The sequence below is a fragment of the Lepidothrix coronata genome, unplaced genomic scaffold, assembly GCF_001604755.1.
Source record: "Lepidothrix coronata isolate B3197 unplaced genomic scaffold, Lepidothrix_coronata-1.0 Scaffold40, whole genome shotgun sequence".
NCBI lineage: Eukaryota > Metazoa > Chordata > Aves > Passeriformes > Pipridae > Lepidothrix > Lepidothrix coronata.
The window spans coordinates 2,682,422-2,709,061 of NW_016690220.1; the positions used below are offsets into that span (position 1 = coordinate 2,682,422).

Consider the following 26,640-nt stretch of genomic DNA (forward strand, 5'->3'; position numbering starts at 1 on the left):
AAGCTGACCCCCAGCATGTTTGCATTTAGGAAAAGAAACATGATTTACAACAGGCACATACACAGCTGCCAACAGTAGAGAAAAAAACCTGAGTATAAGGCACTGACATAACACATTTCTGCTATAGAAATCAATAGAACAGGCTAAGTACAAACAAACTGCAAATGTAATTTATTGATTTAGGTGCACACTAAAAGAAAAAGTATTTAAAACGGTGACACACAAATTCCCAAGGAAACTTTGCCTTTACATTTAAAGCAATGATTATATGCATATGTGCTGGTAGGACAGCATAGTACTTACTTCTAAACACTTCTTTTTTGTCAGTTAGCAATGAGCCCATGTATCCAACGGATTTCTAATCAGTAAGGACAGAGAAGATAATAGCTCCCTGATGTAATTCTGATGTAGCTACTCTTTTCTATAAATAGATATTAGCCTTTTTGGGTGCAGGATACCATTTTACAACTTCACATATAACAAGTAAAAAATCCAAACTCAATTTATCTTGCTTAAGCTACACTTACCTCTCTTTTAAGTTCATTCATGCACTGGCATGTTTTTAGAATGGCTACTTCCAAGTCTTCCATGAGATCCTTTGTCTTCTGGTTTTGCTACAAGCCAAAGAAAGCAACGAACAAGACATTAGACAAAAACCCCAGCAAAACCCACCTTCATGTCACGTGTCATTAGTTCAAGGAGCTTTAGAAGATGGCCTTTTCCTTCCAGATGAAATGTACTCCTTTGCACATCCTGTGTATATCCTAAAACTCTTTTATAGAAACATTCGTCACAAAATTAAAACTAAAAATAATAGTGGTTCAATCTAATTGACTGCTTCCATTCAACAGCAATTTATTTCTAAGTCTCACTGAGTTTTTCTTCAGGAAAAGGATTTCCTTAAGCTTGCCAAGTTCCTAAAATCTTCTGTCTAACCAGCCTAGAGTAAAACAAGAGTTTAAGGCTTTTTTAAAAAAAATATAAACACCCTTTTAAAATGAAGTGATACCTAAAATGTTATACCAAATGTTCTATATTGAATTATAAAAAGAGACTCTCAGGAGTCCTCGAGAAAATATTCACCCTCTAATGAAGCTATTGAGCTGAAACTAAATAGCCATTTCAGTGAGCTGATGCTATTTCATCTGCTACTGTGTCTTTAGTCAAGCTAGGCTGGGTTATTTATCAATAAAAATACTTAAAGCATAAGCACACACGTGCATGCCCAAGTATCTTCATGGATCATATATATGTATAATCTAGTACAAGGCTCTCATTTCTATCACTTGAAATACAGCATGTAAATTATTTAGAGGTGATCATTTTCCACCAGTAATAGAGCTTAGAAATACCCAAGTGTCCTACTTTTGGCTGGGATAGAATTAATTTTCTTCATAAATCCAGCATGGTGCTGCTTTGGATTTGTGATAAAAACAGTGCTGACAACATGGGGATGTGTTAGTTATTGCTGAGCAGTGTTTACACAGCTGCCTACCAGGGCTAACAACCAACACCAAGCTAAACACAGGTTTAGTTTCTATAGTTAAAGGTGTCTACGCAACTAATATTCTATATGTGTCTTGTTTGTCATAACAATGTTCTGTTATATCAGTAAGATTTACATGCCCTTCAAACTGCACTACTGTGTTAAGAACACCTGATAGCAGTATCTGATTCAAAGAGAGAAAAAGGAACAAAAATGCTTTCTCATAAGTAATACACTCAATTAAGTAAGAATCCTATACTAGTACACATCTGCCATATTTCATAATGTTGGTAAGATTTTGTGCTATATGTTTCCCAGAAGCAAGACTGAAAGCAAGTCAGCATCAAAACCAGAAACTGCATTTTCCATCTCTGCTTTTCCTCTCTCTTTTGCATGTATCTTCTATCATCTTCAAGGAATAAGTAAGACAAATGACAAGAGAGAGGCTTAACATGCTTCTTCTCTAAAAAGAAAAACTCCCATCATTTAAATAATGTAAAAAAGGACAAACAAAAATAGCTTGTAAGTCTTAGTGTCTCTTCCTCTCTCCACAAGAATAAAAAAAAATCAAGTCAATTTTTTAGAGTGTTTCCCTTTCCAATAGTTTAACTGTTTTCAATATTCTGTTAAAAACAGGAAATAAAACTGTGGTCACTGCTATGGGATCAAGAAAACCGAAATCTCTGAACTACTCCAACAAAATACCTAATTGTTTAAGACTGCATAATGATACTTCAGTTCACTGCCTTGTTTCCAATTACAGCTTCATTAAAATTAGTCTACTGCCACCAGTAGCCTAATTTAGCCATCAAAGAATCAATGAAGCAATGACACTGGGGCATTGGGAGGACAGAACATATCAAAGTTGCAGAAGGCACAGAACAAACTGTGGCTTCCTTGATCAGCTCTCACTGTGAGGAATACACTCAGTTCTCTCTTCCCAGAACAGAAGAAAGACTGCATCAAAAATTTCTTTCCAAAGTAGAGGTGAAAAGATTTACTTTGCTAAAAAGCTCTTACAGCTTGCATCCACACTGAAACCAGCTGCTCTAGTTCCATTTTAGCCTGTTTAGACAGCTCCAAAATGTGTTCTCTGTGCTCATGACTGGTATAAGCAGAGTCTGTGAAGTCTTCTGTATGTTCCAGGATAACTTCCAGCATTGTCGAAAGGTTCTCTTTTGAGAGAAAATAAAGATTCTCACGAAGACCCTCCACCTTATTCTGAAAAAGAAGCATATAAATTCCTTGAGAATTTATGTGATTATACAAGTTGGGATGCAAATGTAGAAAGCAGAGGCATCATTTTCATTTTATTTTTCTCCTCAATGCTTTCTTTAGTTATTCACTTATTTTTAAAGTAATCCAACAATCTGCTTGTGCCCAGACCTCCAGTTTGAGGTTTGGGATGATTTCTTTAAAGTGATAATGCCATCAGCAAATTACTGGCCACTTACCAGGAGTAACAGCAAATACATCACTGTTCTACTGCTGTCAATAAAAAGTTTCTAAGTTTAGTAAGTTTCAGAAATTAAATGTGCATTCCAATTTTGTTTGATCTTTTCGCATCCATGTCATCTATTTTGAGTAGTTTTCTAAAACTTTGTATGTAGGAAATTGAATACTTCGAGGCACACTGCAAAAATTTTAATTGAATTCTAAAGGGGGAAATAGATAAGTAAATAAATTAAATCAAAGTGACAGGCTCAAAAGCAGTAAGACATGGTGTTCATTAACTGTTCTTAACAGAGTATGAAATTTAAAAACGCCTTTATGAGGAAAAAAAAACCTGAGCTACAAGATAAATTTCAATTCAGAACATTTCCTTTGAATGACAGCTTGCTCTTCTAAATGTTTGTATGAATATTTTTGTCTGCAGTTTTACTAAGTAAGAATTCTTGAACAACAACTATTTTAATGAAGGTCTGATCAGATCCTGATACTTCAGTTTATTCAATGTCAAGGCATCACCTCAACAAAACATTAGAGTTCTGAATGCATACTGATTCAAAAGGAGATGGCAAGTATCATGAGGTGTATTTTGGCAATGACTTTGAAATTATAGTCCCTTCTTGTCAGATTCTCTAACATTTTGGGACAGTTATTTAAGTTAACACTGCTGAAGAGATGCAGCTCCACCATTTTACATTTAAAACTACTTTCTTTTCCCTAAAATCCTAGTTACGAGGTACTTTACTGGCTGTAGAAAACAATATAATTTCCACTCTTACCTTGAATTCTTTGATGCCAGAATATATGCTGATGGGGGCCATTTCATTTTCTCCATTTGGTCGCGAGTCAGTTACAATTTCTATTACCTGTTCCAAAGCTAGTCGCATCCGATGGAAAACTCCATCTTTGTTAACACGAGCAGATTCACAGTCTGGATGCCGCAGACAAGTCTTTTTAAAGAAAGTAAAGTAGCTATTATGAAAGAGTACACATGCAGTATATTGAAATGAAAGCTTCCTATTAAGGCAAGTCTAAGGAATGTGTTAGAATATTATGAATTCTTTCTATTAAACTGCTGTTAAGTAGAATTCACACCACTACTGAGAATATAAAGGTTTTCTTTACCTGTTCTTTACTCTTACACCCTTCTTTAGCATGAAGTTTAAACTGGGGCTGAGAGAGGAGAGTTGGCTATCCTGTCAGATGTCATGCTCTGTGATTTAGCCAAGTTGTGTAAGAGTGCACATACTCACTCACCTTTGAAGCAGTCAGGAGCATCATGGTGCACTTCTCAAGAACAGCCCTAGATGCTGCCATTCTAGCCTTTTTCTTCTCATCCTTCAAATCCTAAACATCAAAAGAAAGAAAATGACCTGAATAATACACAGTATCTAAAATACTAACTGCTTGTGAGATTGGAAAAAGGAAACTTTCTAGCAGATGAATGGGTTGTGAGAAGGCTTCCCAACGTCTGACAATTGCTATTTTCAGCCTAACTCATGATCTAGAACTTGCTTTTCAGAGAGATTTTAATTTATGCATTTATTCTTGGCTCTATTCAATTCAGATTTCAAAGAAGGACGATCTCAGAGCATATTATGTAAACTGTTGCTAATTTTGCTATCTTTATCATATAGCATTATTCATAAAACAGAAAAAGGATGGGAAAAGAATACCTGACTGAAAATATTTTCTGAAATGGGAAAAAGGGTAAGGCAGAGGCAGAGAACATCTGCTTTTCATCGTACTGCAGTGAAGGAAATATAAACTAAATCTTTTTTCTACTTGAGTGTTGTATTTGCTACATACCAGTAATAAAGAAAGTCTTGACAGGCTAAAAAAGCAATTCTTCCGTATTGCTCTGTATTGAGTACATAAACTTATCAAGAACTGTCCAGGGAGATGGATATACCTGCAAAACTGAACTAACCCCCTAGCAAAGTTCAACAAAATGGAAGAGTTTAGACTCCACACTGGGATGTAGGGGAAGAGGGCAAGACATGAATCCCTCAGCATATAAGGATGCCTAGCAATAGGAAGAACTTTGAAAGCTACAAGTACAATCTTCTCACTGTTCACAAAGATAGCTGAGTGCTATCTGAGGCAACTGAATGGGACTGGCTGAAAAGGGAACAGTTTACATTAATGTGTCTACATTAAAAAAAAGGCACACAGATAAATCACTGCAGCAATCTGTTTTGACATTTTTATAAAATTTGTATTTAGCAACTACAGAAAATTTTTAAGATCAAAATCACCACATTAAAAAAAAAAACAAACAAAAACCAAAAACCAATCAAACGACAAAACAGTTAATTTCTGAAATTCTGACATTACACTCCGATAATTCTGATGGCACTCAGGAGTTTCCAGCATACTTAAAAGTACTTTGAGGGATATTTCCTCACAATAGGACTAGCAATGCCACATATCAGCCTACACATTGTAAACTGAGTATATCAAGAAAGACATAATTTAAAAAGTGGTAACAAAACAGTCTTTCCAAAAGAGTCAAGTAGGAAAGGAGGAGAAAGCAGAAGAGGAGTTAACACTGAAAACCCAAACCAGTTGAAAATAGTATCACTTACTAGTAATGCATCTTTCCCTTTTAAAGGCACAACTGCTATCAATACTTCAGGGAAAAATAGAGTTAATTTCCAAGCAGAGAGTTAATTTCCTTTAATTATATGCAGCTTTCCGAGAAATGGTTCTTCGAGACTGCACATGTACTTAGCAGACTCAGCACACATCAACAGTAAAAGGAAACAGATGAGGTTGGCCAATTGTTTATACAAACTGAATTCTGAAATTTGCTGGATATTAGGGACTCTGTAGATCTCTACCAAACCCTGGTTCAATTCTAAATAGGGGATTGGATTGCCAAGGGAAAGCAATCTGAGCTCACAGCAGAAGTCTTAAGCCTCACAGCAAACCCTTTATTTATATGGAAGTTGCAGGGAAAAAAGCTTCCTGCATGAATGAAAGGTTTTGATAGAGTAGCTGCATGTGAGAACTAAAAAAATCATTGCCCTAACATAAGAAGGTTTTGACCTAAACCTAGAAAAATATTCAATAATAATAATAATAATAATGAAAAACAAACCCTAACAAGCCACCAAGCAGATGCTTTTTAGAATCTAAGGATTTCATGTTTGGAGTTTTCTAAAATAATTACTCTGCTTTCAAGTCCCTTCACTGTGTGCACACATCAAATATTTTTGTCAAGTAACAACAGAAAAATTCTCTACCAATGTAAAGAGACAAAAAAGTTAGAGTCAAAAGACAGTGATTGAAACCAAAGGACACCACAAATAACATGCAACCAGGCATCTGGAAGATACGCAGATCAAATAATGCAGTGATATTTCTCAGGCTGAGATTTAAAATCAAAAGATGTACTTTGGGTGGAGCAAGGACAGGTTAGGTTCCAGAGACAGGACACCAGCAATTGTTTTGTTTCATTAATCATCCCAGAAGAACTCAAATCTTTCAGATAATAAGATGAAAATTACAGTGTGCAACATCCCTCACAACCTTTTATTAATACTTACATTTTGACGATCTCCAGTTAAATGGGCAAACTCTACCATTTCATTTCCAAACTGGCTGAATATTTGTACAAACTCCTGGAAACTACTAACTTTTTCTAGTTGTTCCATTGTTGCAAGAACCTGCAAGATAAGGGAAAATACTGCAGATCATCAAGATGCTAAACAGAAAATGTTATTATTAACCCAGGAATGCTACTATTTACAGGAACTTCTAAATGGTGTAGTTTAAAATGCATATATTTTGTTACTATTTAAGCATTAATAACTCAACAAATGGAAATCAAGTGTAAATTAATAATCATGCTTCATTCAAAATGAGTAAAGCTGTTGTCAGCCCTCAGAAAACATTGTCCTCATTTCTCCCAGTATCAAGACTGTATCAAGTATTACAGGATTCAGCTTCCAGATTTAGGAAAAATGTGTTTTTAAATTTAATATGACAATAACAAGTGCTTGAAATTAATATGCACATTATATCCATGTTGTAACTCTCAATTTCAAAGTTCAATGTCAGATGCATAACTTTCAAAGTCTAAAACCACAGTTGCAAAGATAGGTGTTTCAATGGCTCTGTGCACTAAAAAAAAAAAGGCAACAGAATTCAACAAAAGTAAACAAAAAAGTTAGAAATTAGTTAATACGTAGTTTTACACTATCTGTAGCAATTTTCTCTAACTTTGGAGATTTTTATTAGTTGTATATAAAACAAAGAACTAAATATATCCAAGTTGTATCAAGCTCTTACTCACAATACATTAAAGCATGTAAAATCAGCATTTTTTAAAAACATTCAGCAAAAATTATCATATAGCTTACAAATTACTGATTACTGAAGCTATCCTGTGAAGTCACTACAATATGGTTTATAACAGAGATTAACATCAGGGTTTTTCAGGTTAGACATATACTTGCTAATCTCAAAGTGACCTTTCAAATCCATTAAAAGTCTTCAGAAGGGAAAACAGTCAAAGCAGTTAATTTTGTTTTTCACATTGGAGATAAGATACCACATAAAAATTCAACAAACTGAAATTTAAAGGGAGAAACTTCAAGTTAGTCTTCCTTTCCTATGCCCAAACTAAAAAAAGCAGTCTATATTCTGGATTATGACAAGCTACCCCCTCTCTGCACCTTTGGCGAACTCTCCTAGAAACACCCGTTCCTTTGTGGTAGAGCAGCTGCTCAGTCTCAGCTATAAACTACGTAAAGCAAATGTTCCACTAAATCCTGTGACTACTGTGGAACTGACTGCTTTATCGTGCAATATTAGACCGCAGTATCTGTCTGAGTATGTTATGTTATGCAGCCAGTTCCACAAAGACTGTAGAATAAGGGCTTCCCTGATTCACGTGTTGATGTACGAGTAAGGATGGAATATAAAGAACTTGGAAGGAAGGTGCACAAAGATGTGAAAATAGCAGTATGAGAGTGGAAGGAGAGAACCACAGGATTGGGAGAGTGAGGATGTAGAAAAGAAAGCACGGAGAAAAGAGAAAACATACAAGTTGAAGTCCAACTTTCTCTACTAAAAATGGACAAAAGATTAATTATTATCTACTGTTCTTGTTTTAAGCAAGTATAGTATTTCATGAGTATGGTCATGGTTGCAAACAACCCTGTTACAGTTACCCTAGAGCAAGTGTTTCTCTCATGACAAACCTCGTCAAATAAAAATTTCAGTGAAAGCACATGCATTTCCATTACATTTAATAATTCTAGACATCCCAGGCAGAGCTGACATTCCAAGAAACTGTACAGACAGCTCTAAATTTGTCTAAAGGTTATTCAAGAAGCTGCTACAATGCAAAATACCTGTGATGTCTTCATAATTTTTCATTTTAAAAGTTCTTCAACATGGAACACGCAGATAGTAATGAAAATGTACATTTTTAAATACAAGATTAAAAGTATGTAACAAAATAAGGCTTTAAGTTCTTACTAATATCTAAATTAGCACCTGGTATTGCACAGCTACGGCTGCAGTATGAATGTTGCCCTTCAGACAGCAGTCGTAGGCTGACAGCACTTCAGGGCACATCCATATTTTGATCCAATCTGCACAGTGCAGCAGCTCCCCCACTACCTGTCACTTCTCTGCTCATTGTTCTGGCATTCCTAACCTGACTGGTGACAGCAAGTGGAGCAAGACCTTAAGCTCACTGATGTAATGACTAAGTCTGATGGACAATGAAACTAATTTTATAAGGCAGAAAGATGTAGGCAGGGACAGAACAAATGCACACAACCTAAGAACACAAGGACAGTATATATGGTGCAGAGGATGCAGAAGCAGGAACAAGATCATTGGGATCATCAAACAGAAGTTGGGTTCTGGAGCTGATCACCACTCCAGAAGATCTCAATCACTTCATCATTCTGTGCAGTTGGATGTCCAACCACTAAGCTGTTTTTCTATCCTTTGCCCTTGGTTGACTCTTGATTTATATGAGGAAGACGATGATGACAATGAAAATAAAAGGTGTTCAGAAAGTGCTTCAGAAAAAAAAAAAAGGCAATAAAAGTTTAACATTGGGCATTCAGTCTCTAAGATAAAAATGGAGCTGAGATCTTCTGGAACAGTGACTCACTTCAAGAAGCCAGAGTCTGTTCCTGTTGGCAGTACTGATGATCCTACCTTTCCATCCTCTATGCCATATTATACTACACTGTCTCTGAGTATTTGTGTTCACTTCCTAAGTCCCTGCCCATACCACCCCTCTACCACAACATTTCTTACAGGAAGAACTGCTTTGCTATCCATCATAGTGTCTGACACACTTTTCAGGAATGTACTCTATAGAAATCAGGGCATATATAAATACCAGGCCTCTAAAAGACACCATCAATTGTTTAATTAAATAGAGATGTGAATTGCCCTACTGGTACCATAAACAGAAGCCAACCTTCTCAAATACATGTGCACTATGCACAGAAAATGAGAATGCACTAAAACTCAAAAGCTCACAAACACTAGCTGTGTCCTGGGGGCATCAGGCAAAGCATCACCAGCTGGTTGAGGGGGGTGACTGTCCCACTCTGCTCTGCACTGGTGTGGCCTCACTTTGAATATTGTGTGCAGTTTTGGGCATGACAAAATAAAAAAGATATTAAGCTCTTAGAGAGTGTCCAAAGGAAGGCACCGAAGATGGTGAAGGGCCTTGAGTGGAAGCCATAGGAGGAGAGACTCAGGTCACTTGGTCTGTTCTGCCTGGAGAAGAGGAGACTGAGGGGAAACCTCATTGCAGTCTACAGCTTCCTCTTGAGGGAAAGTGGAAGGGCAGGCACTGATCTATTCTGTCTGGTGACCAGTGGCAGGACCCAAGAGAACGACATCAAGCTATGTCAGGGGAGCTTTAGGCTGGATATTAGGAAAAGGTTTTTCATCCAGAGGGTGGCTGGGCACTGGGACAGGCTCCCCAAGGAAGTGGTCACAACATCAAGGCTCTCTTGAGTTCAAGAAGTGTTTTGACAAAGCACGCAAGCACATGGTGTGGTTCTCGGGGTTGTCCTGTGCAGGGTCAGGAGTTGGGCTTCCATGATCCTTATGCATAATCTTGTGAGTCCCTTCCAATTCAGGACAGTCTATGATTCTATGACTATGGCAGTCAGAGTCAGATATGCTTACTCTGGACTATGAGACTTTGCTTGAAATACCTTCAAAATTAAATGCTGCACCTATGCTTACTGTATTCTTTTCAGTGTACATACAACAATATTTTCATATATATTTAAAATTATCAGAAACCATGCTTGCTGCTGAAATGATATATTCTTCCTTATCCTTTCATGATACATACACTTGCACAGTTGCTCTGTAGCCTAAATCTGTGTTACCACCAGCCACTTTTGGAAAGGTATATTAATTAGGATTATTGCTTTGTAGGCTGCAGACAACAGCAGAAAATCAGCAAAAGGTATTAAATACACCATTCTGGTCTCCAGGGCAAGAAAAGACCAAAGCTGCAAGTAACTTCATCAAACTGATACTGATGAAAATGCCGCCACCTTCACCAACCACTGGGAGATGAAAACAGCACAAAGACAGCAAATCAGGAGCAGGTTATTTTTGTTGGTTTTGAATCCTGGACTCAACTAAGTGTCTTGGACCTAGGAGCTGCAAAATAGAGAGCAGCACATCTGCAAAGCAAATTGGGACAGAAGTATAGCGACATCATGAGGAGTCAAAAGAGGAAAGAGGGGCACTGCTCTGGATTATGAATTCCAAAATAATGGAAAACCCCATAAGGAAAACCTTATGAGGTTCTCATTTTTCAAACATGAGCGTTTTCTATTTTTGTTTTAGCACATTGTGGAGAAAAAGAAATGGAAGAATATCCAACAGGCAAGACAGTGAAGTCTGCACTGCATGAAATGGATTATATTTGAGGTTAAATGGGCTTTCATACATTATTTAAACCAACTAAGTAAATTCATGCTAAGTTTCAAGACCTAAGTTAAACTGCGTAAAAAACTTTTAATCTGTAAGCATCACATCTCTAGCACAGAATTTCATATGCATTCCTCACAGCTTTTTGCTTAGACACATCCATAATGCTCTCTTTGTCTTGATCCTGACAGTACAAACATCCTGTCATTAACAAGGAGAAGCTTTTGTTGACCACTTTACAGACACGCACTTTTATGTAGAAGTAAACCTGAAGTTATATAAGCAGTAATACAGCATCTTCTACAGCATACTAAGTCAATAGAGCAATAAATATGGGTCACATAAGATGTAGAGTCATTGAAAATTGTTATTTTAATACTACTGACTTACAGCCACCTCCTTTCAGATACCTTGTGGATAAACATGTGCAAGACATTAACTTTTTTACCTTTTTATTTTAGACTTCCCCTAGAGATATAATGAAAATACCACTTCATTTACCACCACTCTTTTGCACTGACTGCAGGTATCAGTTAAACAAAACAGAAAAGGAGCTACAAATACCTTGTTTCTGGAAGTTATAATTTGCTTTATAACAATTCTGTCTGCTAACACCAGCACCTTTGTGACAGAAGAAAGCAACAATCTTGCAGCTTTTACCACACCCGTTTTGTCTGTAAAGATTGTTATATGGCTATCAGATTCTGGATGATCCAAGCTTGCCACATCTGTAAGCTGTGCAATTGTTTCACCTAGAAGAAAAAAAAATAAGTTAACTTTTCATACTCAGAAAACAGATACTGGGCCATTAAGCATTCTTAACTTTTACCTTTGAGGGATGAAACAATTTCAGAGCTACCCATAACTCTTTTTTATTTCACTTCACTTCCTTTTATTGACTGTTGGTGGCACCCTCTCCATATTTAAATTTGGACTACTACTCAGTACTACCTTATTCTTCCATCTGTAACATACACCAGTTTTCTTACAGTCTACAGATATTTGAGTGGGGGGTGGAGTTGAGCAGTGTGGAGGAAGAAAACATTAATGAGAGATATGTTTTTAATAGCAAAAGTCAAATCAGTGTCCACACTTGCAGCATCAACCCACTGAAACAGTGGGATGCAGCAAGGAAGAACTATAAATTCCTCTCCACTTTCCAAATTACAGTTAGCATTCCTGTAATTTACAGATTTCCTATTCCTTTAGAAGTCTTCAGGCACGAATAATAATAGATTCCAGTAACTTTATAAATTATAAGACTGAAGCATTATAGTGAGACCACTGCACTTTTTATTCTAAGGAGAGACACTTAACAGTATGCTGACAGAGAGAGGAGACAAAAAAAGGCAATAAAGCACTGATTTTCAGTTCATCATTATCTTCTTTTTCAATTTGCATTTAGTTAAATAGATAGTAGTTAAATAGGCTTAACTGACCACTTTTATTTCTTATGCAGTCAAAAATTCTGCATCCAGTGCAGCCAGTGGATCTGCTTATTTGAGAAAAATCACAGACCCTATCCAATTAAATCTTCTGGAGTACACTAGATAATAGTGCAATAGAGAAAAGACAGGGCAGTTTCCTATTCCATTATCACAGAAAGGCTGCTGGGAGACTGAACTCAGGCAAGCTCTGAGACATGCTTTTAGTTAGCATGTAAGACAAGATGATCAACCTACAACTCACCTATAGATCATCCTTGAATATAAAATCTAGAAGATTTGATCAAGTTCCCTAAGACTCATCTTTAAAACCTCAGGTAATTCACCTAAGCAGACAAAATACTCCAAAAGCCTGATAAAGCCACTGCTCCCATTTGAAAAACCTGAGGGTGCATTATTCCGGTACTCCACAAATATCACACACAAACACTACAGGACAAGACCTGACAGTCCTTCAAACCATAGGGCTTCACACTGCATAGCGTTCATGTATAGATTTCTCTCCTCTGGTAATTGTAATCCTTTGGCTTCTTAAGTTGCCTAAATAGGTATTCCATTATGGCAAGGAACTTTCAGGACTTTTGCCAGGACCAGGCCAGGTCATAAAAGGCATGCTCCAAATAATCAGAGGGTCACTCTAGTGTAAGCATGCAAATACGATAAACAGAGTACAGTCTGAGATGGTGAGTTCCCCAGCTGAAAAGCCTAAAAATAAGCAAGAAGAATCATAAAAGTAGAGCTACTATTCTAACAGCAAGGGCAGCCAGATGCACTAACAGTGAATCTGTAGGATGAGTCTCCAGTCAGGTAATGAGACCATTTAACAGGAAAACACACTGGCCATTGCCTTCTCCATAGTCCAATTCATTTTGGTTCATGCCAATGTCTGCTTGTTCACCTTTGTCAGCTAATTAATCCCAATCTCTTCCTTTGACCTCAAAATATACGAGACAACACAAAACGGTGTACAAACATACAGAGAACAATTAAAATAGATGCAAAGTTCTTTTGGTAACCAAGAAAGGATGCACAACATTATTATCCCGTTTCTTATGCTGTGGGATTCATCTTCTTGAAGATGAATCGAGTCATAGGTGAAGCATCTACTCATACAAAAACTTATCAGAGAACGTGAAAGACCTGCAACATCTGCCTGTCAAAAGCTCCACACAGCCCCAGAAATTCGAGACTTCTGATAATAGAACCAAGGTTTCCTCCTCTGCCTGTAGATTGCAACTACAGGAACATGAATTAAGCCTTGGGAGTAAGCCACGAGGAGCAAAATCTGTTATGGTAAAGAGACTGAGTTAGGGAAGACATCTGGGTATAAACAAGTCCATAAAACACACCTGAGCATGTTAAAGAAGCAGTTCACTGTCCCTGTAATTTCTCCTATTGTGACTGAAAGATTGTGACAATTGGGAGAGATTTCCAATGACAGAAAGACAACTGTCACATCCAAGAAGGTGCCACATCCACATGCAAGAAGGGTAACAAGAAAAATTCAGTCAATTATGGGCTAGTCAGCCTCACATCAGCCTCCAGGATTATTACTAAAATAATACTGGAAGCCATTACCACATGAAGCAGAAAAAGGCAATCAGGAAGAGACAGCACAGACCTGCAAGGGTGAATAGTCCCTTATTGATTTGAATGCCTTCTATGATGAGATGGCACCAATTTTAAAAAAGGAAAGCTATGAATGCTGTGCATCTCAACTTCAGCAAGGCCTTTGACATGATCTCCCATAATGTCCTTATAACTTCATCATAAGATATAAAATGGTGGGCAGAGAATGAACCTGACTGTTGGGCTTAGGGATGGTGACAACTGGTACAAAGTCCAATGGGCTGTCAGTTTTCAATGGTACCTCTCTGGGACTGATACGAGACATCAAAGCTGTCCCCAGGATGATGGGTTAGCATGTTCAACCAGCGTGTGAACAATACCAAAATGGGGCAGTGTCTGATACTGTGGAGGGCAGATCTCCATTCTTGAAGCTAAAATGTCCCTTACAACCTCAGTTATTCCGTGATTCAATTTATTCATCTTAAATTGTCATTTTTCAGTCTTCTTAATTTAGTCCTCTCTGTACTAAAAGACAAGGCAAAAATAGAGAGCTATTTATTGCTTTCATTTTACTCCATGTCTTCCTCTAGGGCTATGTAGTCAACTGGCAGAGAATACTGGAAATGTTATGACACTAACTTATTCCTGACATGTGCTTTCTCTTTTAAATTAACAGTCTTTCCTAGTTTTAGAGGGAAAAAAAAAAAAAAAAGATAAAAATCACAGATGGGCATCTAAAATGCGCTTCTTCTGAGTTATGTTCCACTGCTATACTGTCATTGTTAACACTGACACAGTGCAAGACTAATGTTAGGCAAAATCTGCTACATGACCCTCTGCAGTGTTTTATGATTCTATTTTGAGTCAATCAAATTACAAGGTTTATTACAAGGAAATAGTCATAACAAGTCTGAAACACTTCAGATCACTGATTATACCCTTCACAAGAGGCAGATACAACATCTGTCATCCTTCAAAGCCTCTGCAGGATATGCAATTGATTTAAAGACTCCCTACTTTTCTTAGCAACTGAGATGCTTAATGTTCTAAATCCTTTAGTGCTGAAATCTATCTTCTATGCCTAACAAAATGTCCCTTTAATTTCCGAAGCACAATCTAATTTATCAGCTATAAAGAATAATGAAAAGCTTACAACACACTCTGCCCTAAACAGCAAGGGCTTTCTGCTACCTATGCCTCCAGAACACAGAACTCTTTTATACATGTCAATATTCTTGGCTATAATTGTCCAGGAAATTTTTTTTTATTTGCTTGGAAACATCAAAGTTATTAAAAATGGCACTTGAGCAACTGTGTTCAGAATTTGAATTCAGAGGACATTTATCTATAAGAATTTATCTGCACAAAGGACTGTTTTACCTTGTCCAACACTGAGCAGCCCACAGAGATAATACTGGCACAAAAAAACCCCGTCAAAAAAAAAAACCACAAACAAACAGAAGAAAACGTGTTTGCTATATTGAATTTCCCATATAAGTCTTCAGTTAGCTCTAAAATGCATTGCTCACAGAGAAAAACTGGCCCATGCCAAGGTAAATGTGAGGCTTGAGAGAAATGTAAACAATCCATATCTTCACTCCCCTAGACTGAGGCACATTACTGCGCAACAGGAAATAAAACTTACTGTGTAAAAAACTATAGCCTTTTGTTGAGGTAAAATACTGCAGACTATTTTTAGATTCTGAGATCCTCCTGGATACACTGATAGGAAGAAAAAACACTTGGCCACAGCATAAATGGTAAGTCAAGAAACAGATTCAGACTTCACTGCTCTTCTAGCAGCTGAGATTATGAATGTGAACTTTGGCAATTTTGGCTTGTCAGCATTTTACTTGGATCTCTGAAGAGAAAACACATGCTTCACATAACAACTGGAATGTTTTTAAATTAGGACATTTCTGTTCGCAGCCAAATTTACTGGAGCGACTAGGAATTTTCAGTCTAAAGTTTATCCAGAATAGTCCTTCAAATCACAAGAACAATCATTCATCACCAGTATGTTTCTAGACATTGTGATTCATTGTTGAGGGATTTTCAGAGGATTTCTTACAGTACCATGCCTAACTTCCAAGCTTTTTTTTCTTTTAATCACAAATAATAGTATGACCTGCATCCCCAAAGTTTGAGGCCAGTACAGTGAATCAGCAAGAAATACACCAGTTAGGACAGCAAAAGACAGGTTTTTCAGAATTCTAAGGTTAAAAGATAAAAACCAAACACCCACCCACAAGTCCACTATTTAACTTAACAGAATGGTTTTAAGGACAGTAACCCCTGTCTTGGAGTAGAGTAGTGCTCCTTTCTGGAGTCAAAGACATTAGCATTGAAGTGTCATTTATTTGCCTCCACATCCAGAAGCTCAAGACTGTCTCCCTGAAGCCACAGTAAGCAGGAAGTCTATCACACTTGTAGCTACATCCACCTGCTCAAAGTGGGAAAGCTTCAAATAGAATTTCCTATGATCCAAAGGTATTTGAAAGAAAAACCAAAACCTTACCCCACTTACAACAAAAGGAACATTCTACTAGAAGTCATCTTGAAGGCTGCACTGCAGATCTAAGGATATGCATTTACTGAGAGCCACTGAAATATCATGCAAGGAATAGTACTTAATATCTAGGATAGTAGTTTCTAGCATGACACTGACATTCTCTTATGTTATCCCCTATTTGCCTAGACAGAGGCTTCTGTGAGGAGGAGGGTGACAGCAGGCAACTCAGTTATCCATACTTCACATTCAATTCACACACACAGCAACTCTGCAACAAAACTTGAATCCAGCAAAAAGGCAAACACAATATGATTTTCATTCTACTGAGAGGAGTCATCAGATGACTGATGTGAGTCATCTTACTGAATCCTGATGAAATATGGGTTGACACTGACCTTCATTCAGACATTCAGATTTAGAATGCAGTGACCTCAATAGCATAACACTCAATTTTAGATACTCCACTGTTTTAGCTTGGTAGCAATAGAGTTGTATTCTCAACACTCTGTTCTTTGTCTTTAATAACATCATAAAACAAAGAGCAGTCAGATAATTCCTTGTGGCAAATGATCCTATAAAAATCAGAGCCAACATACAATTCCATTCCCTGTTCATAAGACGACCGTAATTTAAGTAAGTGAAAAAATCAGGTAACAGATCAGGCCTTGAATGAACCAGCAGAAGATGGTTAAGCAATCAAATAGTAAAGTTCTTACGTTATTCCTGACACTAAAAATAGTGTGCCAAAAATGGCACAAGTACAATTTCATGAGTAACTACATACCTGCTCTCCTTGCCTCAATGCAAGCAACACTCATTTCCTCTTTCAATTCATGGTTTTCGTTGGCTATGGCTTCACCCACTGTAACAAATCTTCCCACTGCCAGGTTAACTGCTTGGCCCACTCGCTGAATTGCTTGCAGAGTCTTGTCTGAACGCTTTGGTTTATCCTTATGATTAATAAGAGTAGTTATCTGCAAACAAGAAGAGTTATTTATTAGAACATTTTAACTTCAGCATTAAAGGCAAGTTTTGAACTGAACTCCATATTAGATTTTTACCATACTTCAGTAATAACGTTTAGCGTTGAGTCATAAGGTATCATTTAACTTCTCAGAGAATTAAAAAAAAAGGTTGCTCATCTGCTGTGATCTCAGTTTAATTCAAATGAACAGAAGAATTTTTACTTTTTCCCCTCCCGTTTGCAGTATTAAAATAAGCTCCCTCGCGTCTGAACAGCCTTTCACACTACAGACTCAGCCCTCCCCCCATTAAAGTATCCACTCTACTTGTAACTTAAACTCAATTGCACGTGTTCCTAGAATTTAGAAAAAGGTTGCCATTTAGATGCAAGTTATCAGTAAAACAATTTGCAAGGACATTCCTGTTCTGAACTCCTGTCTTAGCTTTTCTGTCCACTACATCGTGCTATGCATTCCCTCTTGTATCACACAGACCAGAGATCAGCTGCACACTGGCTGCAGGAGACTGAAGATTTGTCCAAAACACCAAACTTAAGGAAACGAACAAAGAGATCCTTTCCCCTCACCGAGGAGAAAGGCATGAATGCAGAAGCAGATTCTCAATCAAGGCACTAAGTAAATGTGAGAACAGTATGCAATCCTGCCACTCAGAAATAAGTAACTATAAACTACATTACAAACATGAGCTTTACGTTTTTGGTATGACAACTGTTTTCTTATGAGAAGCAGGACTGAAGTTAAACTCTGTAGTTTCAAACATCCTAAATCACCATAAAGGCCCCACAAGGATAGTCCTGCCTGTCTTTGCCTCCCACTGTCATGGTTGCAATTAATTTATCTGATGTGAGTTAAACCTGAGTTGTGGAAAAGGTGATGCTTGTTAATTTAGTTTTTCCCATAATCAGGTTTCCAGTTCAGTGCGTAGCTTTACAAATACTTCTAGTGGCAAAAGGTAAAAGGTACAGACTGGAGAAAGATGGGCAGAAGTGCTCCTTTCAGCAGGAGTGTGATTTTAAAATGCCCACAGAACTCTACTGTAAACCACATTCCCAGGCACTCAAGGATGTCTGCTGAGAGAATCTCAGAAATACATGAATTACTTAACTGTCTGAACACCTCAGCTATATCAGCTTAATCACAAGTGTCTTTGCCATTCCTCAAAAAAATATAAACCATCATTCACTCATACATTCTCCTACTAGTCAAGCCTATGGTTGGACAAGAGCATACAAGCTGTACCTGTAATGCTCACATGAGATCCAAGGACATAGTAGGAAGCAATGTAGGAACTGTTCTGCTTCATGATGTGATCAATGCCCAGCACCTACCCTTCAGATGTTACTGAGTTGTCTTTCTGGGGGAAAAATATGGTGGTTTTCAATAGCTTTCTAAGGCTAGTTTTGAATGCCAGGAGTTCGTTTAGCCAAGTGTCCAGTATTAAAGTCTTTGCAATGGAAAATGTCAATACTTCATAAAGTTCTTTGCACACCGAAGGAGAGAGGGGGGAAAAAAAAGAACAGTGCTGTCCTAAGGAAGAACTGGTATGAGAATGGAAGAGTATTTTGTCCTGGTACAAAACATCAGTACAGAAATGCTTAGTCTGTCCACTGCCTTCTTATATATGCCCTATTTTTCCAACTTGTACATAAGCCACAAGGTCTAAAGGAAGGCCACTTACTATAATTCATACAACAAATCTGCCTGTGTAAGAGTTCCCCTGTAAGAAGTCACCAAGCTTCAACCCCAAAGCCTATGAACCCCAGATGCCCTTCCAGTGCAAAGATCTTCTTATGATGAAAACAGTCTTATTACTTTTACTACTATTATTTACCGAGCAAATAATTCAGATCCATTTTAGAGGAGGAATGACATTCCTCAAAACACACAATTACCACCACTTCAGTGGAAATTCAGATCAATATGAAATTGACGGTACAACCAGCTGCACTAGGCAGCTCTCCTGAATTCTTGCATTGTAGATGCTTCAGGTATACCAAATTAACAAATACCCAAAATCTAACAATCCCAGCTGGTGGATTCTTGATTAGGCACGGCCAGCAAGCCTACTGAGAGCATTAGTCCAAACCTTGAGGAAGATCAATTTGATAGAAAGTCACAACTTTCTTTCCTCAACTGCTTTTTAAGCAAACAGCAACCCAATACTGGGTTAATATTACATTCATACAGTTAATGACTTCTCATAAGTGTATATAAAATAACACTGGCCTAAGACAAACTGCAAGTTTACATACTGGCTGCAAGTTTACCTCCCACAGCATTTCACACCAGTAAAAGTTTAAATATGTTCTGCATAACCCTGAAAAAGAATGCATATGCAAATCACATTGCAGAGTGAAAGGAATCCCACTGTCTCTTAAAAATCACCAAGGGCATTTATTTTAATTCCTATGTCACTGTAGAGGTATGCAAATAACAAAAATCATGAAGATGTCACAGCTTAAAAGGCTTTATTAAAATCCTACAAAACACTTTCAAAAACATGAGTGCCTTTTACATTTCTATCCTTTCTTTAGCACTCTCTTCAGAGGGCATCATAAGTTTTGCAGAAAAAAACCCAAACCCATTCCCCCCCGTCTTCCCATAGGTTAAGCAAGAATCAGGAGCTGTTTTGACAGCTCCCTCACCAGTGTCATGTTAATCTCAAAGTTCAGCAAAACCAAATGTATGGTCCTGCACTGGGCCCGGGACAATTCCCAGTATCAATGCAGGCTGGAAGACGAATGGATTGAGAACAGCCCAGCAGAAAATGACTTGGGGTACTGGTACTTGAAAAACTGGATGTGAGCTGACAACATCTGCTCACAACTCAAGAGCCAACTGCATTCTAGGCTGCATCAAAAAATGTGTGGCCCGCAGCTCAAGGGAGGTGATGCTCCCCCTCTCCTTCACTCTGGTGAGACCTCACCTGGAGTGCTGCATCCAGCTCTGAGACCCCCAACATAAGAAGGAGCTGGACCTGCTGAAGCAAGTCCAGGGAAGGGCAAGGAAGAGATAGTGAGGGTGATGGAACACCTCTCCTATGAAGACAGGCTGAGCAAGCTGGGGTCATTCAGCCTGGAGAAGGGTCCAGGGAGATCTTATAGTGGTCTTTCAATATATAAAGGAGGCTTAGAATAAAGATGAAGAAAGACTTTTTACCAAGGCCTGTAGTGACAGTAGAAAGGTCAATGGTTTTAAATTAAAAGAGGGTGGTTTTAGATTGGACTTAAAGAGGAAATTTTTTTACCAGAAAAGTTGTGAGGCACTGAAACAGATTCCCTGACTTGTGGACGCCTCACCATCGTAAGAGTTCAAGGCTAGGTGCTTTGAACAACCTGGGGCTTTGATGAGGCCTTGAGCAACGCAATCTAGTGGAAGGTATTCCCACTCATGGCTGGGGGGGTGGAACTAGATGGTCTTGAAAGGTCCCTTTTAACTCAAATTATTCTGTGATTCTATGACCTACTTTAGACACTCACTGGAGTAGCCTGTATATGCAAATTAAACCCAGCTTGGATGCCTGTAGTTATACACAGCAGCAGAGGCTTTGCAAATACCTCCTGGAATAATGAATTTTTAGATGGATAATATAATTTCTTCTCAGACTGGCTAACTTAGGGCCACTATAGTGACTATCTTAACATTGGCATGGAGGGAAGTTTGTTGAGCTCTCTTTTTTTTTTCAGAAAAGTCAAAAACTATGGATTGCCAGTTAAAAACAACCATTGCAAAAAAACTAAAACAGAGGTTTGTCAAGAAGCTTGAAACATAACAAACAGCTTCACGTAACACCTATTTCAGATGTCATCAACATTATGTAGCAAATGCAGCCTGTACTGATATTAGATTTACATAGGATGTGTGCTATAAAAAAATAACAAACAGCCCTGAAATAGGAGTAGGTACGTCATGATGAAAGAAAGAGATAGAGAAAGGTATAAAATATAGATCAGCTAAAGCAAAAAGGGCTGGTCTTGGTTCTAGAAACATGAGTTAGACATAAACCAAATGTAAAATGCTTAAGAACGTCAAAGGCACAAGCAAAGCTGTTCAGACACAGATGGGCTTCTCATAACCTGCCACCTGCAGAAAACATTGCTATGCAAACAAGGAGAATGTGTAATTCTGAGAAATATCTTACTCTTTCTATCATGAAGTGTTAAGAGTGACAGGTGTATTTCTAGCTATGTCCTCCATTTCAAATAAAGTTTTGGAAAAGCAGAGGCAATAGCAGTTTCAGATTCTTTTCAAGACTTAATCAAGCAGGTAATTACCAATCAGTTAAAAAGCTAACAAACAAGATCTTAACTGAGCAAGGAGAGGAATTTCACTAGCATGTTAAGTGACAAACTGAAGGAACCTGAGATGCTAATAAGCAGCACAAAGATTATTTAGCAGTTCAGACCATGGTAAAAAAAAAAAAATGCCTAGGCAGTGAAAGTGAAGGGTTGTTGGGAAGAGGCACACAATACTTCTTGCCTCAGGACACAAACACAGCAATGAGCATTAAAAGGCAAATAATCTAGGGTTCTACAATAAAGAATAAACAACGTTTTTGCTCCTGGCTTTTAAACATTTAAAACAAGGATAAATTAGACAGGTTAAATGGAGAAAAGCAAAGACCCACAAGAAACCTAACAAGGAACTTTGTCCCCAACAATCATCTTTCTCCAAAGAAACCCTAAGAACCTATAAAAAACTGAACTAGTAAAATGTGCAGCATTCAAGATATTTCAGATTACCAGGAATTGCTTTTCCCCAGCAGCCCATCCAGCTGCAACCAGACCAGAACTGTTATTGCCGTGTTTCTTTCATTTTTTTTTTTCAGTTAAGGAAACCATTTCAAGTCCCAGAACATTATCTAAGCCCTCCTTTAAAGCTTAGCACCTCCCAAATATTTAATCTGTTGTATTCTGATCATGTATTACCCGGTGACCAACATCTGTGGTATTTGGACAGGAGCTAACCACTGAAAAGATTACCTGCAAGTCTCTTTGAACAAGAGTAATATGTTACATGCTGTTTACTTAAGGATTTACTGATCAGGTCTTAGAAAGGAAACAGTCCTTTCGATGGTACTCACCCTCTGTTTAATGTGAGCTCTTACGCCGCTGCCATGGAATGCTTATCTGAGATTTCAGACAATCAGTTTAAGGCGTGCGCAGTCTCAAGAAATTGGCAGTTACAATCTTTTGTCACTTTTTACGAGAAGCCACAGAAAAATAATGGCCTTTTCCCAAGTACTTCACCAAAACTAACACATACAGTCATAATGTATCACGATATATTTCATATTTAAGGAAACCAGCTCAGTTGTGGCAGTTTTTGAGCAGCTGTTTTCAGATCTCTTTGAGGGCCTTTAGATACTGACATTGAAGTTGTTATATGCTTCATGCACAGGAAACATCATGGCAGCACGCTTAGCTAAAAATATTCTAATGTCTATTTATTGTCGGTGTAATTAAGTCTTGCATGACAGAATTAAGTGATACTTAAGAGACTGGGTTTCAGGAAGTATTTATAGACATCTATAAATAAAACCAGAGGAAATGTAGCTATTTCACAGCCACTGCTACAAACATAAGAGTTAAGCTAAGAAGTTGCATTGGGAGTTACCCTATCCATCTCCCTCCCTAGGGAAGTACCCGCATTGTACACAGGATGATTTAGACTCTAAAGAGTAGTATTTGTTAGTACCTCTTATGTGGTGGGTTGACCCTGCATGACTGCCAGGTGCCAAAGCCACTTTATCACTCCCCTCCTCAGCTGCACAGGGGAGAGAAAATAAAACAAAAGGCTTGTGGGCTGAGGCAAGGACAGGAAGAGATCACTCACCAGTTACCCTCATGGACAAAAAACAGCCTCCACTTGGGGATATTAATTGAATTTATTACCAATCAAATCAGAACAGGATAATGAGAAGTAAAACAAATATTAAGAACACCTTCCCCCCACCCCTCCCTCCTTCCCAGGCTTAACTTCATTCCCAGTTCTCTATCCACTCTCCCCCAGCAGTGCAAGGAGATGGGGAATGCAGGTTGTGGTCAGTTCATCAAAGTTGTTTCTGTTGCTGCTTCCTCCTCAAAAAGAGGTCTCCTTCCCCTGCTCCAGCGTGGGGTCTCTCCCACAGGAGACAGTCCTCCATGAACTTCTCCAACATGAGTCCTTCCCACAGGCTACAGTTCTTCACAAACTGTTCCAGCATGGATCCCTCTCACTGGTGCAGTCCTTCAGGAACAGACTGCTCCAGCATAGGTACCCAGTGGTGTCATGCCATTGAACCTGCTCCTTTCTCCATATCCTCCCTTGGACATCCACCTGCTCCAGCGTGAGGTCCTCCATGGGCTGCAGGGGCACAGCTGCCTCACCATGGTCTTCACCACAGGCTGCAGGGGAATCTCTGCTCCAACACCTCGACCACCTATACCCCCTGACTTCTTTGCTGAGCTTGGTGTCTGTGGAGCTGTTTGACTCACATATTCTCGCTACTCCCTTATCTGGCCGCAACAACTTCTACACAACATTTTTTCCCCTTCTTAAGTATGTCATCACAGACACAATACTACCATTGCTGATGGGCTGGGCCTTGGTCAGTGGCAGGTCCATCCTGGAGCCAGCTGGCATTTTCTCTGTCAGTCGTAGAGGAAGGTTCTGGCAGCTCCTTGGAGAAGCCATCCCTGTAGTATCCCCTGTCATCAGAACCTTGTCACAAAAACCCCATACACTCATATTAATCAGCCTTCCTGCTAGAAAGAAAATCAAGACACTATCTCTGTGCAATAAGGATTAACAGCCTCAGAGTAACAGCTCCTATTTAATTTTGTGTATTCTCTGCTTTCTACCTTCCATTAACTTCATAATGGTAGAAAATTCCTTTCTGAAAAAAAATGTAATACTGAGAATGGAAAGCCTTTGCTAAGAAAATGCAATAGCACTACATATGTCGGAAGAATCACAGAATCGATTAGATTGAAAAAGACATCTGAGATCATTGACTCCAACCTATGACTGAACACCACCGTGTCAACTGGACCATGGCACTAAGTGCCATGTCCAGTCTTTCCTTAAACACCTCCAGGGATGGTGATCCCACCACCTCCCTGGGCAGCCCATTCCAGCATCTAATCACTCTTTCTGTGAAGAAATTATTCCTAATGTCCAACCTAACCTCTCCTGGCACAGCTTAGGACAATGTCCTCTTGTCCTGTCACTACTTGCCCAGGAGAAGAGACTGACACTCTCCTTGCTACGACCTCTTTTCAGGTAGCTTCTACAATAGAAGACTGTTGTACAGTAAATTTGGTTGCATTTGATAGGACATAGAAAAATCTTGGTCAAAAAGGCCTTTCCCATGCAGCCTGCACTTTCATTAGTTCATCTTGAGTTTGAACTTCTAATATTAAATTTTAAGTACTGTCTGTCATTAGCTTTGTGTACTACTTACAGACAACCAGGTCTTCAGACTCATTAGCCAGAGAGCAGCACATGTTGTTCCAACACCCACACCTGCTACAGAATACAGCCATGCGTGAGAGAGAGCAGAGAAGCAGCAGCTGGCATTTGACATCCTGTCCATAAGGGCTACAAGCAGAACTGTCACACAGACTTCTCATCACAAGATGAGCCTCAGGGATCTCAAGAAGTGAACAAGAACTACCTGCTTACTTGTCCTAGAAATCAGAAGTCTGTTAAGATTAGATGCCTGTCCAGGCATAGTAAAAAATGCTTAAGATTTCCATTATTTCAAGCAATAAAATATGTTTTAGAAATTTGGCTAATGTTTGAGTTTTTAGAATTGGAAAACCTTATCTCTCTACTCATATTTCACTATGTAGAAAAATTGCACAAATAAACTTTGTAGAAACTCAATTTTGAAAGTTTCTGAAGGTTGGAAAAGACTAAACAAAATAGAATTCAACTGCATTAATTACTAATGCACTAGTTAACTGTAAGAACCCATACTGTATTCATCCTGAAAACATTATTTGAGACAGCTGCCACTGCTTTATGGACAACTGAATGCGTCATTATTCAAAGGGTCAACCAAACTCTTCTTGCAGAAGTCACAAAGTCCTCAACACATCATTCAGGACCCTGAGTCAACACTTGTGTAAAAAAGCAGCTCCCAACAAGTGGTGTGATCCAGCTAATGTGTTTTTCTCGCCTATGCACTGATGTCTAGAAGGGCAGTACAAATATGCTCCATGTCCAGGACTGCTGAGTACTGTTATTGTTGCATTGAGACTATTGTAGTTGTACCTTTACCTGAAGGCTCTTTAGAAGTACCTTCTCATTGGTTTTATACACATCTTTCACAAAAACCTTCAGGGAAGCAAATTAAATAAACAACTTCAACAACCTGTAAGCTGGTTCACTTATCTGTGGGCAAATGCTGACACACTTAGCGGAGCCTCAGGCTAACTTTCACATGTAGTGTCTAACAAGCTGGTAAGCCACCTCTGAAAGGGTGAGGGAACAATCTAGGACCTGCAGTGACAAGTAGAAGCTGTCAAGCAACACAAGAGCAGCCCTACCAAATCAGATCCGGTATCTGGTATCCCTGACCTAGTATTTTATGTCTGATAGTACAACTTACCTACTTGTCTAGAGACAATTGTGAGAATGAAACAAGCAAATGCGACACTAGCCACAGTGCAGCTGTAACCAGAATTTTTGGTTAACTGCAAATTGTACATTTAATTTTAAAACACCATTTAATTATGTACTTCTCACGAGCACAATAGCTTCAATAAATGGAAATATTATCTGGAAAGCGTGAAAACAGTCCTCTTCATCTCCTTCAAAACCCACTCTTTGTAAAGTTCATCAGGAGTGACAAGAGTACACAACATCAAATTGAAATACACGCCTCAGACTATTAGTACCATCACTATGTACTTGTTAGACATTCTTGGAATTTTTAAGAGATCAAAAGAAAGGATTCAACTCACAGCAAGACTGTACTATAGTAGTGAATACCCTTTCTTTGTGCTGACTGCATTCCTAGAAAACCAAGGGCCTCTTAAATTTCAAGATCCAAACTGCACCACTGAGAAAATGATTATCCAAAATGTGATACAGATGAACTTGTTCAGATGAGGTGCAGTATTTTGATGACAGCAATTTATTTCCTTGAGTGATGGTTATTTTGGGTTTGGGGGGATTTGCGTGACCTTTTTGGTTTGGTTTTTTTTGTGTTTTTTTTTCTTGTTGGTTTGGGGTTTTGTTTGTTTTGGGTTTTTTGGGGTGTTCTTTTGT

At 38.4% G+C, this 26,640-nt stretch overlaps 1 protein-coding gene across 1 annotated transcript in view; it reads right to left on the reverse strand.

The window, feature by feature from the left end:
- Positions 1–26,640, reverse strand: part of CTNNAL1 (catenin alpha like 1) — a 59,041-nt gene that overhangs the window by 19,568 nt on the left and 12,833 nt on the right. Inside the window, exons 2-8 of the mRNA XM_017813244.1 lie at positions 17,184–17,373; positions 11,438–11,625; positions 6,487–6,606; positions 4,193–4,282; positions 3,715–3,885; positions 2,507–2,707; positions 528–614 (exon numbers count right to left, since the gene is read on the reverse strand). Coding sequence (XP_017668733.1) covers positions 528–614; positions 2,507–2,707; positions 3,715–3,885; positions 4,193–4,282; positions 6,487–6,606; positions 11,438–11,625; positions 17,184–17,373 — 1,047 coding nt within the window. The remainder of the gene's footprint in view (positions 1–527; positions 615–2,506; positions 2,708–3,714; positions 3,886–4,192; positions 4,283–6,486; positions 6,607–11,437; positions 11,626–17,183; positions 17,374–26,640) is intronic.